Source organism: Gymnogyps californianus, chromosome 21 (assembly GCF_018139145.2).
Source record: "Gymnogyps californianus isolate 813 chromosome 21, ASM1813914v2, whole genome shotgun sequence".
NCBI classification, from domain to species: Eukaryota; Metazoa; Chordata; class Aves; order Accipitriformes; family Cathartidae; genus Gymnogyps; species Gymnogyps californianus.
The window spans coordinates 5,339,050-5,353,788 of NC_059491.1; the positions used below are offsets into that span (position 1 = coordinate 5,339,050).

At 38.1% G+C, this 14,739-nt stretch overlaps 1 protein-coding gene across 4 annotated transcripts in view; it reads left to right on the forward strand.

Moving 5' to 3' along the window:
- Nucleotides 1–14,739, forward strand: part of KIF1B (kinesin family member 1B) — a 98,411-nt gene that overhangs the window by 45,331 nt on the left and 38,341 nt on the right. For 3 of the 4 annotated variants that reach the window (XM_050909364.1, XM_050909365.1, XM_050909366.1), the window contains 4 exons: nucleotides 1,021–1,127; nucleotides 1,618–1,701; nucleotides 3,311–3,491; nucleotides 3,901–3,973. In XM_050909364.1, coding sequence (XP_050765321.1) covers nucleotides 1,021–1,127; nucleotides 1,618–1,701; nucleotides 3,311–3,491; nucleotides 3,901–3,973 — 445 coding nt within the window. Of the gene's footprint in view, nucleotides 1–1,020; nucleotides 1,128–1,617; nucleotides 1,702–3,310; nucleotides 3,492–3,900; nucleotides 3,974–8,158; nucleotides 12,845–14,739 lie in introns of those variants that run through there. The other variant, XM_050909367.1, reaches the window with a different exon arrangement.

Genomic DNA, 14,739 nt, shown 5'->3' on the forward strand with positions numbered 1-14,739 from the left:
ATTATTTAAATAAACTGTTATCCATGCCTCTGCAAAATTAATGTATTCTGTATTCACATATATGAGATTAAATTTAATGGCCAGATTTGGAATTTAAAGCGGATTTTATTCCAAAACTTGTTGTCAAGACATCTGGAAGAAGAGAAGTGATTTTTGTTATCTTTGGAGCACTAAGCCATGTTTGGCTGCTTAGTTTGTATATTCCTGGGGAACAAATGGAGAAGAGTACACAAACAGGTGCTGTTGTATGGTACTACTCTAATACGCATTGGACCTACTGAAAAGAATATCAAACTTGTAGAGAATTCAGCACAGAATGATGAATAGAATACCTTAGGGCTTAAGAAATCATAAGTTTTGAGCCTAGCCAGCTGACATCAGAAAGGTGTAGAGTAATAAGTAGAGCAAGAAGTTCATAAACGTTAGGATTGAAAATTAAGTTGTCTGTATCTAGAATTGCTCAAATATTTGAGTTTGGAATGGACATAAATCTTCATGCTCCAGGGATACAGCCAACCTCTTGTTGTCTGGAAGCTGAATGAAGCTGCTTGTGGCATCAAATTATTCAGCAAGAGTCTCCTGAGCCATTTTTGCTCCTTTGTTAAAGTGCAGATGGTGATTATTGGAAGGGATGATCACTGTATGCCAGCTGAAATGCACCACTGGAAGTTCCTGTCACTTTTCATTTTCCTTCTGTGTCCCTTTGCTAAAGGGAGAAGGAGGTACACAAGAGGCAAGGAAACGCATTAAATCCAGAGATGTTTAACACTTCGATTCTCTCTTTAAATTACATGTTTTAAGAGAGAGAAGACTTCTCTTTTCTTTTGTCAAGCTGTTATCCTCCAATTCATGGTAAATCTGGTAAATTCTCTGCAACGCAGAGTTAAGCGCTAGTTCAAACCTTTAAACTTGAAGGATAGTCTTAATAGTTTTTTCCTGGGTATATCTGGGCTGTATTGTCATACACAGAGTTGTAGAAAGTGTCTGATTTGCTCTTGAAATACCTTCTGTTGGACCCAGGGTTGGCCAGGCTGATGCTGAGCGAAGGCAAGACATTGTATTGAGTGGGGCTCATATCAAAGAAGAACACTGTATCTTTCGAAGTGAGAGGAACAACAATGGTGAAGGTAAAAAACCTACCTCTCCTAGCAAAGTATTGCTGAATCTTTTGCTCCTCACTTGATAGTTGGCCAGGGAATACTGGTATTGGAAAGTTTCTCTTACCTCGAGAAAACCATCAGCTTTGACTTGCTGTTTTCTTGAGTCTTAGAGGGAAGAAAATAAAATTTGTTTAAGTGATAATAGCTTCAAATTGCAGGCTGCAGTCAGTATAAGACTTAATTTCTGATCTTGGTTAACTATAAACATGAAAATTCAAACAGAAAAAATAATAATAATTTCCAACTGCCATATGTGGAGATGTCAGTAGTATTGATTTTTCTCATGGGGCTTTATTTCTTTTTTAACCAGCATGGCATCAAGGAGTGATTCCCTTGTATCTTGTTTTGGTGTTAGTAGGAAGATAGGCAGAAAATGAGAGGCCTCTAGGGTTTGCACACTTCTGTTTCTGTACAATGCTCTCTAAAGTTTCATTCGTCAATGTTGTTTTCTTCATAGTTATTGTTACTTTGGAGCCTTGTGAACGATCAGAAACCTATGTTAATGGCAAGAGGGTTGTGCAGCCCGTGCAGTTGCGCTCAGGTAAGAGGTGTTGGAACGGATATTTTTGTAGACTCTCCATCTAAGAATTGTCCTTACGTGACATTTGCATCATATGTAGAGAATGCTGGGTGCGGTTAAGGGACAGCAGTGTTACCTCTTTGGAGTGTAGCTTTTAAACAGGAGTTGGTACCATTCTTCTCTTGGCAGCAATTCGTTTTCTTTCATTCTTTGCTGCACTAGCTGTAAGTGTACTTAAGTATTCACTGCCACTGAAGCATCCTGCTTGTCCTTCTGCTTACCATGATATTATTCAAATACATTCTTGCCCAAGCCTATTGCCCTTGGCAGTCTCAGTGAGACAGAGCAGACAGACTGCCAGTTGCTGACGGAAAATTCCCAGTTTCCTGGCAAAGCTAAGATATGACCCTCTGCAGGAGTACAACAGCTTCTCTTTGCTCTCATTAGATTTCCCACTCAGTCCCCTACATTCCTTTAGAAAGGCATGTGGGGGAAGAATTAGAGAGGAGGGAGTGACTTCCCTAAATTATGGTTTTTAACCTATCTCTTTCAAGCTATGATGCTTTCTGTGTCCCTCCCCCATTTTTCTGGTGGTAAAAAAAACAAACAAAAAAACCACCTCTGAATTGTTTGCACCAAGTTGTAAGTGAGTATTTTCATCGAACCAAGTGTACTGACTTCAGCGTAAGTCTGGACAACGAAGAAAGAAGAGTTTTTGCTGTTCTGTGCCTGCATATGGCTCATATTGAATACCATGACTTTATCATTTAGTACTTTAAAAAAAAGTAGATTTTTTCCTTTTCTTCTGTATCTAGATAATTGAGTTACTAGAAGAATATAGACGTGGTCTCTGACATCTTTAAGAGCCTGTATTTTAGTAATATATTTATAAGGACAATTTTGGTTACTTTGGAGGTCTATTTACTAGAATGTTTTTTTTAAATTTTAACTACATTAATATATTCTCTGGAAAAGCAGAGGCATTTTACTGTCTTCCATCACGCACATGTCTCAGGCTTTGTGGATATCTGATAGCTCTAGGATTTAGCTGAAAGACTTAACAACATTAGATTTCTTCAGCTTTTTTGACATTAGTGTGAAAGAAGCTGTAAAATCCTTCAATAAATCCCACTGATTAGGACGCCAATAAAATCAATACATGTAAACTGCATTTTAAAGAAAAGTAAGCACCATGCATTCCAGTGTTTGAAGTTAGGCTTTTCCAAGCTGAAAATTCTGCTGAAGGGGCTTTTGCCCATGTTTCGGCACAGTCACTGGAGGAGAGGAGTGGGATTTAGTGATGTGTTTTATTTACTGCAACTGTTGGTCAATCTCCAAGTTTGTCCTTTAATTTTTGATAAACTCCGCTGGGATATTAGATTGGACCCCTGAGGGTGATGTCATCCTCTATGAGCACTGCTTCTTTACCAGCAGTGGCTTGTTCTGTACAAACCAGGCATTCTTTTTTTTTCTTGTCACCTAGTTAACTTGAATGTATACAGAAATCCTTATAGGGCAATTTTTGTTAGGCTGTCTCCCAACAGGATAAAAGGGATGAATCATTCAGTGATGTTTTTCAATGGTTTTGGAATCCTTACCTGAACAAGTTAACTTCTGTTCCTATTTTTAGGAAATCGTATCATCATGGGTAAAAATCATGTCTTCAGATTCAACCATCCAGAGCAAGCACGAGCAGAAAGAGAGAAAACACCGTCAGCTGAGACTCCCTCTGAGCCAGTTGACTGGACGTTTGCTCAGAGGGAGCTTCTGGAGAAGCAGGGCATTGACATGAAGCAGGAGATGGAGAAAAGGTAACAAAAGAACTCGAAATATCTACCTGAAACAAGGACAAGTGAGCTGTAGGTTATTTGGGTGGTGTCTGTGCAAAACCTGAACCTAGGTTCTGCCACGTAGCATCTCTGCTACCTATTGTGAAAGTTCAGAAAGCTTCCTCATTTTTTTACTTCAGTGTTTCAGTACTCTAGCTCCTTTAAAAATCACAGGTAGGCACCTGCCACTAACCCTATAGACCTTTTGGTGAAGGACTGAACTGCAACTTACAGGAAGTTTCACTTCTATAGTACTATAATAGACAAATAACAGTTCCTTTTAAGTGGAATGACTTCTATAACTGTAATTCAATGGGCTGTGCATGTAGAGTAACACCAACATGAAAATAATGACCTCTTTGACTACTTCTGTTCTTTTGTTCGTCTTCAGATTACAAGAAATGGAGATCTTGTATAAGAAAGAGAAGGAGGAAGCTGATCTCTTGTTGGAGCAGCAAAGGCTGGTATGTGTCCTTACTTCAGATTAACTATACCTTTGGCAAACAGTAATTCCTGTCCTTGCTTATCTGAAAGTTTAGGAAACTTGCTTGGGTTGTCTGCACAATGCAGTTCTCCCTTTGCTTTCAAATACTTTGTGTCTACAGTGAATTATTATCAGTGTGAGTGAGCTCCTTCATGTTAATTCAGAGATTGTAATTGACAATGAAGAGCCTTTAATCAGTTCTTGTTGGGACAGGTTGGACTTCTTGCAACTTAACCTGAAAGAAGGGCATTTCTATGCTCTGTGGTTTTTGAAGTTCCTTTTCAGTAGTCTAAACAGCTGCTACTTGGGATGTTTGCCTTTATTTTTGTCTTGGATCACCAGAACATACTAATTTTGTGCTGCTAAAGAGATTCCTAGAACATTGATACGCTAGGTTTATTTATTTGAATGATGTCTGAAAATGTTGCTGCATTGTGCATGTTTTAACCCTTCTCCCTCCCCCTGCATGGAGTTCCTTGTAAGGGTCTTACTGGTACACATGCCGATGGTGGGGTTACGACTAGGGAGCAGTGTGCAAAGGGAACGTTAACTCATTCAGAACAATGGGAATTCCACCATTCCACCTATTTCTTAAATAGGAAGTCTGATAAATTAAGTCTGATATAGGAAGACTTCAGTCTTCTCACATCACATATTTCTGAAGTGCATTACAAATAGAAATGCATGCAGTCTTCAAGCACCCTGTGACCCAGGAATGAAATCTAGATTTCCATAGGAAACCTGAGTCTCATGATTCTGCTTTAACTACATTGGGTTGTCTTTTAGCCAGAACGCAAATGTAGTTGTGCCTGAATTCTAATAAAAATTTCAAAATCATGATTCATTTGTTTGTAGTATTAGTTTGAGACCACTGAAAACTGTGGGTTAAATGCATGCTGGGTTTTAAACTGTAAAGCTCTTCCCCTTCTCCTAAAAACAGAACGGAGCAAAGTACTGTGGCTTCCATAGGTAGAAGCTATATAATTTTTATTTATTTATGTTATACATTTAAAGACTTCTGCATCTCTAATTATTTCATTGCAAGGGACTAATTTCTTGGATGGAGAGGAGTGGCTGCAGACTTTGAACCAAAGCAACACTTAGTTCAGAAAGGAAGTTAGGATGTGACTAATGTAATGTTTCATCTCTGCAATTTTATAGTTAAAATTTGTGCAGCTGAAAGTAGTATGGCAAAAATAAGTTCAGTGTGAAAATAAAAATAGTTCGAGTATCAAGTAAGTTTTGGCTATGTGTCAAAGGAGATGCAAGTAATGGAATTCCCTCCCTTAAATTTTAGCTGACAGGCATAAGCTGTGTATGAATTAAAGATGTGAGAATTGGCTGTCTGGGAAGCTGCTTCAAATAAGGCTGGGTTTATAAAAGTGTTTCGAAGGGAATTTGTTTCCCCGTATACTTAAGATTAAGGGAAGGTTCTTTAGATAGTGGGTTGTTTAATACTGTAATAAAGTTGCTGATTTCTTTTAAGCTTGTTTTGTTTTTGCTGATTTCAATTAGTAGACAAAGGTGGAAGACTATCCTACATGCATTACCAATGTAATTCTTGAAGGACACCTTTCCTAGTTGTAAGGGATCATATCAAATGAGTTCATTGATCTGTTAAGCAGTATCCTGCTTATCGCAATGCTTAATAAGAATATCTCAGATGACAGCAAAACTTCTTGACACATCTCATCATTTGTGTCACTGTATGCAGAGTCTGGAATGGACAGGATTAATGCATTCATACAACAGTAGTTGAATAATGATTGGGAAATCTGGGAATGCATTTCAGCTTGTGTACCTTAAAAGTATTTACATTGCTGCGATATCCAGCTGCAATATCAGGTTCTCTAACTTACTGCTATGTAAGACTGATATTGAAATACAAATATTATTCTTGTTCTAAATCGGAGGATAATCTTGGATATAAGAAGCTGGCTAATCCTGTTTACCAGATTGTTTTGGTTTTGTGCTGAGATTCCAACCAATTTGGGTATTTATTTGTTAGATGTGCTATACAAAAAAGATAAATAATAGCTCTTGTCCCCCAGAATTTATGACTAATATATATTTATCTTGCTGGTATTAATAGAGAATAGACATAATCGTTCTCCATTTTACAAATTGAATGTGAAAATGTGTTTAATAGAGCTAAAATTATCTTCCTGGTTTTCTTGGTCATAATGCCTTTGCAGTGACCACTTGATATTAGAATGTGGGTATATACCTATATTAATTGGTCTGGTTAACCTCTGAGTGCACAAAGGGCAATGACCACATAGTGTCTTTTAATCAGCTTTTTATACGCAAGACATGCTTTACCCCTAAGTAGTAATATGGTAATTTTGTAACCTATAAGAATAATCCTGTGAACTTGTGACTTAATGTTTCAGTAGTTTGTGTTTTGCCTTTCTGGACGTAACCTTGAATGTGTAGATTGTACAGTGTCTTCCTCCAGGGCATCTTTTGTTTCCACTGCAATATGCAGTTTGTTAGATGCTGTTTCCTTAGGCCAGAAATTTTGTCAGCTGTAAACTCACAGAGAGTTTATGTTCTGTTTCTAAACAGTGTTTTGCTTATATTTTGACCTAAACTAGAAGTTGATTCTCTAGTGCTATTCTTAAATATTAAAAATATATAAGGTCACAAGAAGCTCAAATAATGTGAATCTTAGGCTGTAGAGCTTGTTGACCATAGGGCAGAACAGTATTTCTTATACTCGCTTTTATCATTCCCAAAACAAATTACATTGTATTCCCCATTCTTCGTGGTCTTCTCCCCGAAGTCTTAAGTCTAGGAACCTGTGGTTCTGAGTCAATGACCTGGGTTTCCTTTGGTTTTAGAGTAACTGGCTGTTACTGTTTCTGATTTCTCATGTATTATAATTCTCTCTGTGAAAAATAGAGATGTTAGCTAGAGGCTCATTACAGACCGACTGCTGTGTTTTATTGAAGATGTTTGGATCACAATAATACATAGGACTGTTTGTTTGTTAAAGAGTTGTCTTAACTTAATAATCCTTTAAAGAAAAGTAGTTTGACTTTAATTCCTGGTTGCAGTAAGCAATAATGGATATCCTTAACTTCTGGTGGCAGTATACCTGAACAAACATTCCTAGCATATGGAAACCTGAAGCACTGCTCATTAAAAATCATTTAGCAAAAGGTGGAAAACTTGTAATGAAGAAGCAAAACACGCATAACTCTTAGCAAGTGTGTGAAAGCTCCAGGCTCTAGGGTTTGAGAAGAGGACAAATCAAGGATATCAAATAGAGAATTCGTATTAAAACAATTTAAAAAAAAAAAAAAAAGTCATTACTGCTACATTCTTCTGAAACTCATTCTTCGGACAGACAAGACTGTTAATGTTTTTTTTTCTTTAAACTAAGCAACAAGGTGACAAATGGGAAAAAAAAAACCCAAACCACAACCCACCTCTGAAACTCTGATTCTGGATATCCTTTTAGCTTGTAGCAAGTCTTGGAGTATGAACCACTGTCTTCACCTGTCATAGTGGCACTTACAGTCCTTTTAACATTGAACCTTTCGGCTGCTTCTGTTTCATTTTTTCTTATCGTCTAACACTTCTCTGGCTGCTATTGTAGTGAAGTGGATTCTAAACTTGAGCATCCCTGCAACCACGTGCAACGTTACTAACCAGTGTTAACCCGACTTACATGACATCTTCTATGATGGCTGTTGTGTTCACCTACCTGGGGAGGATTTGCTGAAAGAAGCAACAGCAGTCACCAAGGCAAATGTGTGTGGCGGGGATTTGCATGTCTTTGTAGCATGTGTGAAGTGCAGTTTACACTTGGTTTTTAATTTTTTTAATCAGGAACTTGGTTTTAGTTGATCTATTTAAAGATTTTGGAAGGGATTGGGAGGGAAGAGTTTAGATTATCTGCTATTTTGAGATGACAAGACTTTTAAATATAATGTTAATCTTAATTTAGTGAAGAGCTCCAATTTTGACAGTCCATGACTCTTGAAGATACATTTTAATGTCCTAACACTCAGTCTTCAGGGACTTCCTTATCACTTGTTCTATTTTGATTTTTGATTTAGTTTTCTTTGCCTGCTACTTCTTGTTTAGCTTTTCCATTTTCTTACAATTTTAATTTTGGTTATTTTGGGGCCACTTCTTGATTTTTGTTTTTCCAAAGGATGCAGACTCTGATAGTGGGGATGATTCGGACAAGAGATCGTGTGAGGAGAGTTGGAGACTGATCACTTCCCTGAGAGAGAAGCTGCCCCCCAGCAAGCTCCAAACCATTGTAAAAAAGTGTGGCCTCCCCAGCAGTGGGAAGAAACGAGAGCCTATTAAAATGTACCAGATACCCCAACGTCGACGCCTTAGCAAAGACTCCAAATGGGTTACCATCTCAGACTTAAAGATTCAGGCTGTGAAAGAGATATGCTATGAGGTAGCACTCAATGACTTCAGGCACACTAGGCAGGAGATTGAGGCTCTGGCCATTGTTAAAATGAAAGAGCTTTGTGGCATGTATGGGAAAAAAGATCCAAATGAGCGTGAATCATGGCGAGCTGTTGCTCGTGATGTCTGGGATACAGTAGGAGTCGGAGATGAGAAAATTGAAGATGTTATGGCCAATGGTAAAGGAGTAACTGATGTGGATGACCTTAAGGTGCATATAGACAAATTGGAAGATATTTTGCAAGAAGTGAAGAAGCAGAACAACATGAAGGATGAAGAGATAAAAGTTCTTAGAAATAAGATGCTAAAAATGGAGAAGGTTTTACCTTTGATAGGGTCTCCAGAGAAAGCTCAGTCAACCATACCTAATGCTAAGTCTCCAAACTCTGCCAGTGTGGTGGATGTGGATAAGAAGCCCACGGATGACTTAAAAAGAAGCGAGAATGATGATCTTGCTAAAGAGGAGCGTGTTTCTCAGTTAATGGCAGGTGATCCAGCTTTCAGACGTGGGCGATTACGTTGGATGAGGCAAGAACAGATTCGATTTAAAAATCTGCAGCAGCAGGAAATAGCAAAACAGCTTCGTCGACAAAATATGCCTCACCGATTTATTCCACCTGAAAATCGCAAGCCCCGGTTTCCTTTCAAAAGCAATCCCAAGCATAGGAACTCATGGAGTCCAGGCACACATATAATTATCACAGAGGATGAAGTTATTGAGGTTAGAATTCCAAAAGAAGATGATAAGAACAAAGATGAAAACAAAGAAAAAGAAAGTAGAGCTGCTTCTAAAGACCCTCAGCAGCTGTGGAACCTTTATGGCCCCCAGAGGAATCAAGATAATATCCAAATTAACAGGCAGCAGTTAAACATACAGTCACAGCCTAGCAGTCAGCAGCAGCCATCACCTCAGTTGCGCTGGAGAAGCAATTCTCTCAATAATGGCTCTCAAAAAAGCTTGCGGCGTCAGACGTCGGGCTCATCTGAATCATTGCACTCGTACAGCGGGCAGCAGAATCCAGACCTGCAGACGTTCCAGCAAAAACGCCACATCCACCAGCACCGACAACCTTACTGCAATCACAACAATGGAGGCAGTGCAGAAGGCAATACAGCTAACTTCCACCCAAAACAGACTGACCGGCTTAACCACTATAACCAGTTTGTGACGCCCCCACGGATGAGGCGCCAATTCTCAGCACCTAACCTCAAAGCGGGCAGAGAAACTACAGTATGATTAGTTGGCCAAGAGTAGTCTGGGGGAGGAGGGAAGCAGGGGCAATTCTGGCTTATCACTGAGAAACAGCCAGGATTGGCTTTGCTTATGTCTTGGGTTTTGTTTGGCCAGGTAGAACTTGAGTAATTCGACATACAAACACAAGGTACTGGCCCTTCAGCCCGTTCAGTTTGCATGTGACTTTTGTTGCAGTTTTAACAACGTTGATTGGAAGAACATTCTGAAAAATTGTAAGAACTTTTTTCATAGACTAGAAGACTTGGAGGGAGGGATGTGGAGGGGAGAACTTCCCTGCTAGCTCATTTACCAGTTTTTTTTGTGTGTCTTGGAGTATTTTTCTAATGCTGAAAATATTGTCTGGAACTTACAAAGTGCTACCTTCCTCCTGTGTTTTATGTAGACAATCAAAAGAGGAATTTAGTTTGTAGCATTGAATGTTTCTTGTGACCTTTTTCTTAGCAATAAGGAAACTGACCATCTGTTTTTAAATTGATCTGGCTCTTCAGAACAATATGTTCCACTCGTAGCTCAAATTCTTAATAGTAATAATAATCTATAAACCAAAAGTTGTCGGCTGACAAGATACGTGGCTTTTTTATAGAGAAATTAAGAAGAGCTATTGGGTCAGAAGAGTCCTACTTCCTGAGTAGGAGATGTCTTTTCTCATTCTGCTTAAGTTCATAATTATTGGTATGAAATTGCTGTGACAGTTAAACTTGCCTGAATGGAATTTTATGTCAGAATATATATATATTGCTGAAGCAATACTTTGGAAATAAGCTTTTTCTAATTCCCATTGTATCTCTAAATATAATAGTTTTTAATCGTTATACAGAGATTGTGGAAAGGAACTAGGATTTTTTGACACTCTGATGCAGGAAGAAGCCTCAAAAAGCTATTTCTTTTTATGTTTTCAGCTTTCTCAGGCATGAGTCTGGGAGATGTTCTTGAAATAGTTATTCTTATGAAGATTTATAGATCACTACTTTGAATTGGCTGAATTCTCCTCACAGACAGGAGAATTAAACTGTTTCATCTTAATGTGATACCTCATGTTAGTGCCTCTGGTCTCGGATTAAACCCCTGTTTCAAGACTTGTTTAATAAAGGAGAAGGTCACTGAGGAGAAAATAAGATTCGTTTTCCTTCTCCCCACACTCAAAATGCAAGTTAAAATTTTTAATATCTATTTTGATCTGAAGAGGTCTCTACTTGCAGGTGATTTGCCATAAAACAAATGCTTGCAATCCCTACTTCAGATTGTTTCAAGCAAATTACAGAAAAACTATTGATTAAGGAGTATGTTTTATGAACTTGGGGGTTTATCTCAATTGGAGAGTCCCAATTTTAATTATACACTTTCTTCTTTCTGAGTTTCTTAAAGTGCAAGACAAAATTGCGCTTACTTCTGAAAATCTGTGGACTTAAGTATAAGCCAATCTAAAGCTTTGAGGACTTACTTTGCTTTTAAATTTAACTTGAATATGATTTTAAAAACAAAATTGGCTACTATACCACATTTGGTAAGATAGGTCCACTTTGCAGTGTATCTGTACAGTTAAATGATTTGTGCTGTTTTGCACAAATATCCTTAATTTACTTGAGGTTGCTTATTTTTTGATAAAATATAAGCCCTACTGGTAATTGTTACTTCTGCGTGTTTCAGCATAGCTGTAGATGAGTAGGAAGTGCCTCAAGCTTACTTTCCTTCTTGTTTTTGTTGCCTGTCCTACTTTTCTCCCCCACCTCAACTGTGCATGGTGTAGGTGTTGGTTGCAACATATGTCACGTGGCAGCCATGCACCGTTTACGTATCGATTAATCAAGTGTCAACTCTTAAGTCTCTGCACGTGTGTTACTGATAGGATACTGGCCCTCTGATGTAGGAGATAGAAAGTCAGTCCTCTAACTGTCCTAAAAGAATGAGCTGGTCCCATCACTTGGGACTTTTTTTTACAGCAGGTTTAATTTTGTGTCCAAATATGGCTTTGTAACTTGCATTTGTCTCATGCTTTGACCTACTTGAACGAAGGAAATAAAGCATCATGTCCAAAAATGTCTTGATTCTTAAAGAAAAGAAGCCTTGTAGATGAGCAATACTTTCTTTGAGCTTGAGTCAGAATTGTAAAATGAGTTTTGGGCTGCAAATAATATTTTGCTGTTGCCTTTATTTCAGAATCCTGTTTTAGTAGTGCATTGCACTTTTGTTTTTGTGCATGTCAAAAGTAATGAGTTCTTTCATATCCTCAAAAAGACTTGGGCTCTCTTGAAAATTCGTGCTCGGGAAAATCTTCTCAATTCTGTAGGAATACGTGAGCCAAACAGAGTTAGTCTGCATAGGATAGGTTGTGAGAGAAGACCAAACCAATTTTATCTTGTGTCTCATTTTTATTGAGGATTGCGGCTGCCTATGTGAAACCACCACGTGATTGAGCATGGAGTAATTTTGAAGTCCCATGCAACTACATGTACTGACATGAGATTAAAAATTCCTGCTACTTGATATTTTAATGCTAGACACTAAAAAGTTTTTGCCAACTTATTTCAGCTTAAAAATCTGAGAAGAAATATCTATAAATGCCTGGGTTGTGGTGGTGATGATGAAGAATAGGTTTCCATCGCTCTGTCTTACCTCACTGTTTTAGTGCAGCACTAGGAAAACACCCTGCTTATTCTGTTGCTGTATGATTTGACAAAAAAGAAAAAGGATAGTCAGTGTCAAAATGGAGTCCGGTCTGCTCAGAGGAAGCAGTTTTTTTCCTGGCTTTTAGGAGGATATTACAGAAATGAAACTTGGAAAAAAGTTCTATAAAAATAATTGCCCACTTTAAGAATCGAATATTAATTACAGTACAGTGCCTCGTCTGATAAGGGAAGCAATGTGAGAACTTGTGGATCTCCTTGCACTTTTCAGAAATACACACACACCCCTCTCCAAATTCTGTATTAATGGAGCTAATGAACAGTAATACAGCTACTTCCATAGAAGACTGTGTGAAAAGGCTTTCAGGTTAATGGAAATGTGGCATCCATGATAGGAGTGCTGTTTTAGTAAGCTTAATTGCCAGTGCTGATGTGCTGTGTGCTTTGACAGCTGGCTTGTGTCCACCTGTGCCTTAGTGATGATTTCTTAAATATCCTTTAGGACTCACTAGGGACACGTGGATTTGGGGGAGGGGGCGGGGAATGCATGCCACTAATGCTCCTCTGATTGATTTCAACATCCTTTCTCAAGCAATCTGAATTGAGGGATCTGTCAAATTAGAGGATGCTATTTTTACCAGTACATTCAGCATAGTTTCAATATCTCCCTCACTGTTTGTCCTTTATCCTTTATATGTTGAAGTTTGTCCTTTATCCTTTATGTGTTGAAGTTTGTTCTCTATCCTTTATATGTTGAAATTTGACTCTGATACTTCCCATTGAACCACTTCAGGAGCTGCCACATGAAAAATCTATGCTGTGTACCCATTTGTACTGTAAAGAAAGCAGTGAGCTGCCTTTGAATTAAATGGGATTTTCAGATCTGTCCATTGTTTAAGAAAAAACAAGTTTTGGATTGTCTTAAGAGCAAGCATCTGCCTTGTGAAAAGCAGAACTGGTTTGTATTGTAACAAGTGCTCTTTCAATAAACTATGAAATACTCTTGTAAGTGTCAGACTTGTCTCAGTGAAATGGAAATGAAACTTGATTGCAGTCTTGTCCCGATTTTATTTTTTGTCTTGGGGTTGGTATTGTTCTAGCAGAGTTAAAAAGGTTTATTTAATCGTTCCTCAATCTGATTCTTGTAAGTCCATCCACCCTGATTTTTCTGCTGTTAAGTCATGTGAAAAGCAGCCTACACAGATTTGTGTCTACTGTCACATAGCTTATTTAAATTAAAAAAGAAAAAAAAAAAAAGTCTTTTATAGAGTAAGGGGATACAAGCTATACTCCTCTTCAGTGCTGTCCCATTGTACCATCTTGTATGCTGTTTATCTAAATTTTGGAAGAAAATACAGAGCTGGCTGTTCTCTATTTATTTGCTCACTGAAGACAAAAGAAACTGACTTTTTTGTATACCTCAAATACAGGAGGGAATCACACACACTACAGTACCTTTGCAGACATCACATAGATCCAAAGAATCTCAGTTGTTATGGTACAGTGTTCTGCTTAAAAAACTTGTCCTAGTCTGAGTGTATAATTTTTTTTGTTTGTTTTTTTTCTGTTTTCACAAAATCTGTGATTGTTGTGGCTTAAAATATTTCCATGCCCCTGGGCAAAACAAACTTTGCATTTCCTTTTTCCACATTCATGGAGCTAATGATATCAACCAGTTTGAAGCTGTACAACAATATGCACTGGGTTCCAGGGAGTCTAGCACGTGGACCTTCAAGGCAGCTTCTAGATGCAGGTTTTTTTCTTTTCTAGCAGTCGAGGCACCTTTACATCGGTACTAAGAATTACGTGTGTATTATCACTAATTAGATCTGGAAATGTTCACCTGGAGAGCTGACCAATCTCTCAGCAGAGCAAACCAACCCCTTTTACAGTGCAGTCAGTGCACCTTCTGTGTGAACCAAGCTGAAATTCGTCCTTCATTTGTTCCTCAGTGCCAATTATTTTTAAATACTGCCATAGTATCAAGTGCCAGGAGGCAATCTTAGTCCTGTTTTTCTGCTTAGGGAAATGGTACCTGTTTCTTTTTTTTCATTATGGGAAAACAAACTTCTATTCTTTTACTTAGTTTTAAAACTAGTGTTTGTTAGTGTGGAGTCAATAAAAAGTGTCTGCTTATATTAAACATTTATTTATCTTGGTATTTAAATGTACAGAAGATACACGTACTTGGCTCACAAGTCTGAAAATAGAGAAGACAAGAAGCAGGTCTTTGTCATTGACTGAATTTAACGTGCCTGGGTTTTTCATGCTGGAATTAGAATTTTCATAGTGGAATGCTCCTGATTTTTGACCATTCCCTCTGCAGCTTTTCAGTTTCTCCAAAAGAATCTGATCAAAGATTCTACTTAAACACTACTTGAAGAGCTTTTCATTTCTACAATCTAGCCACTCAAAATGATATCCTCAGAT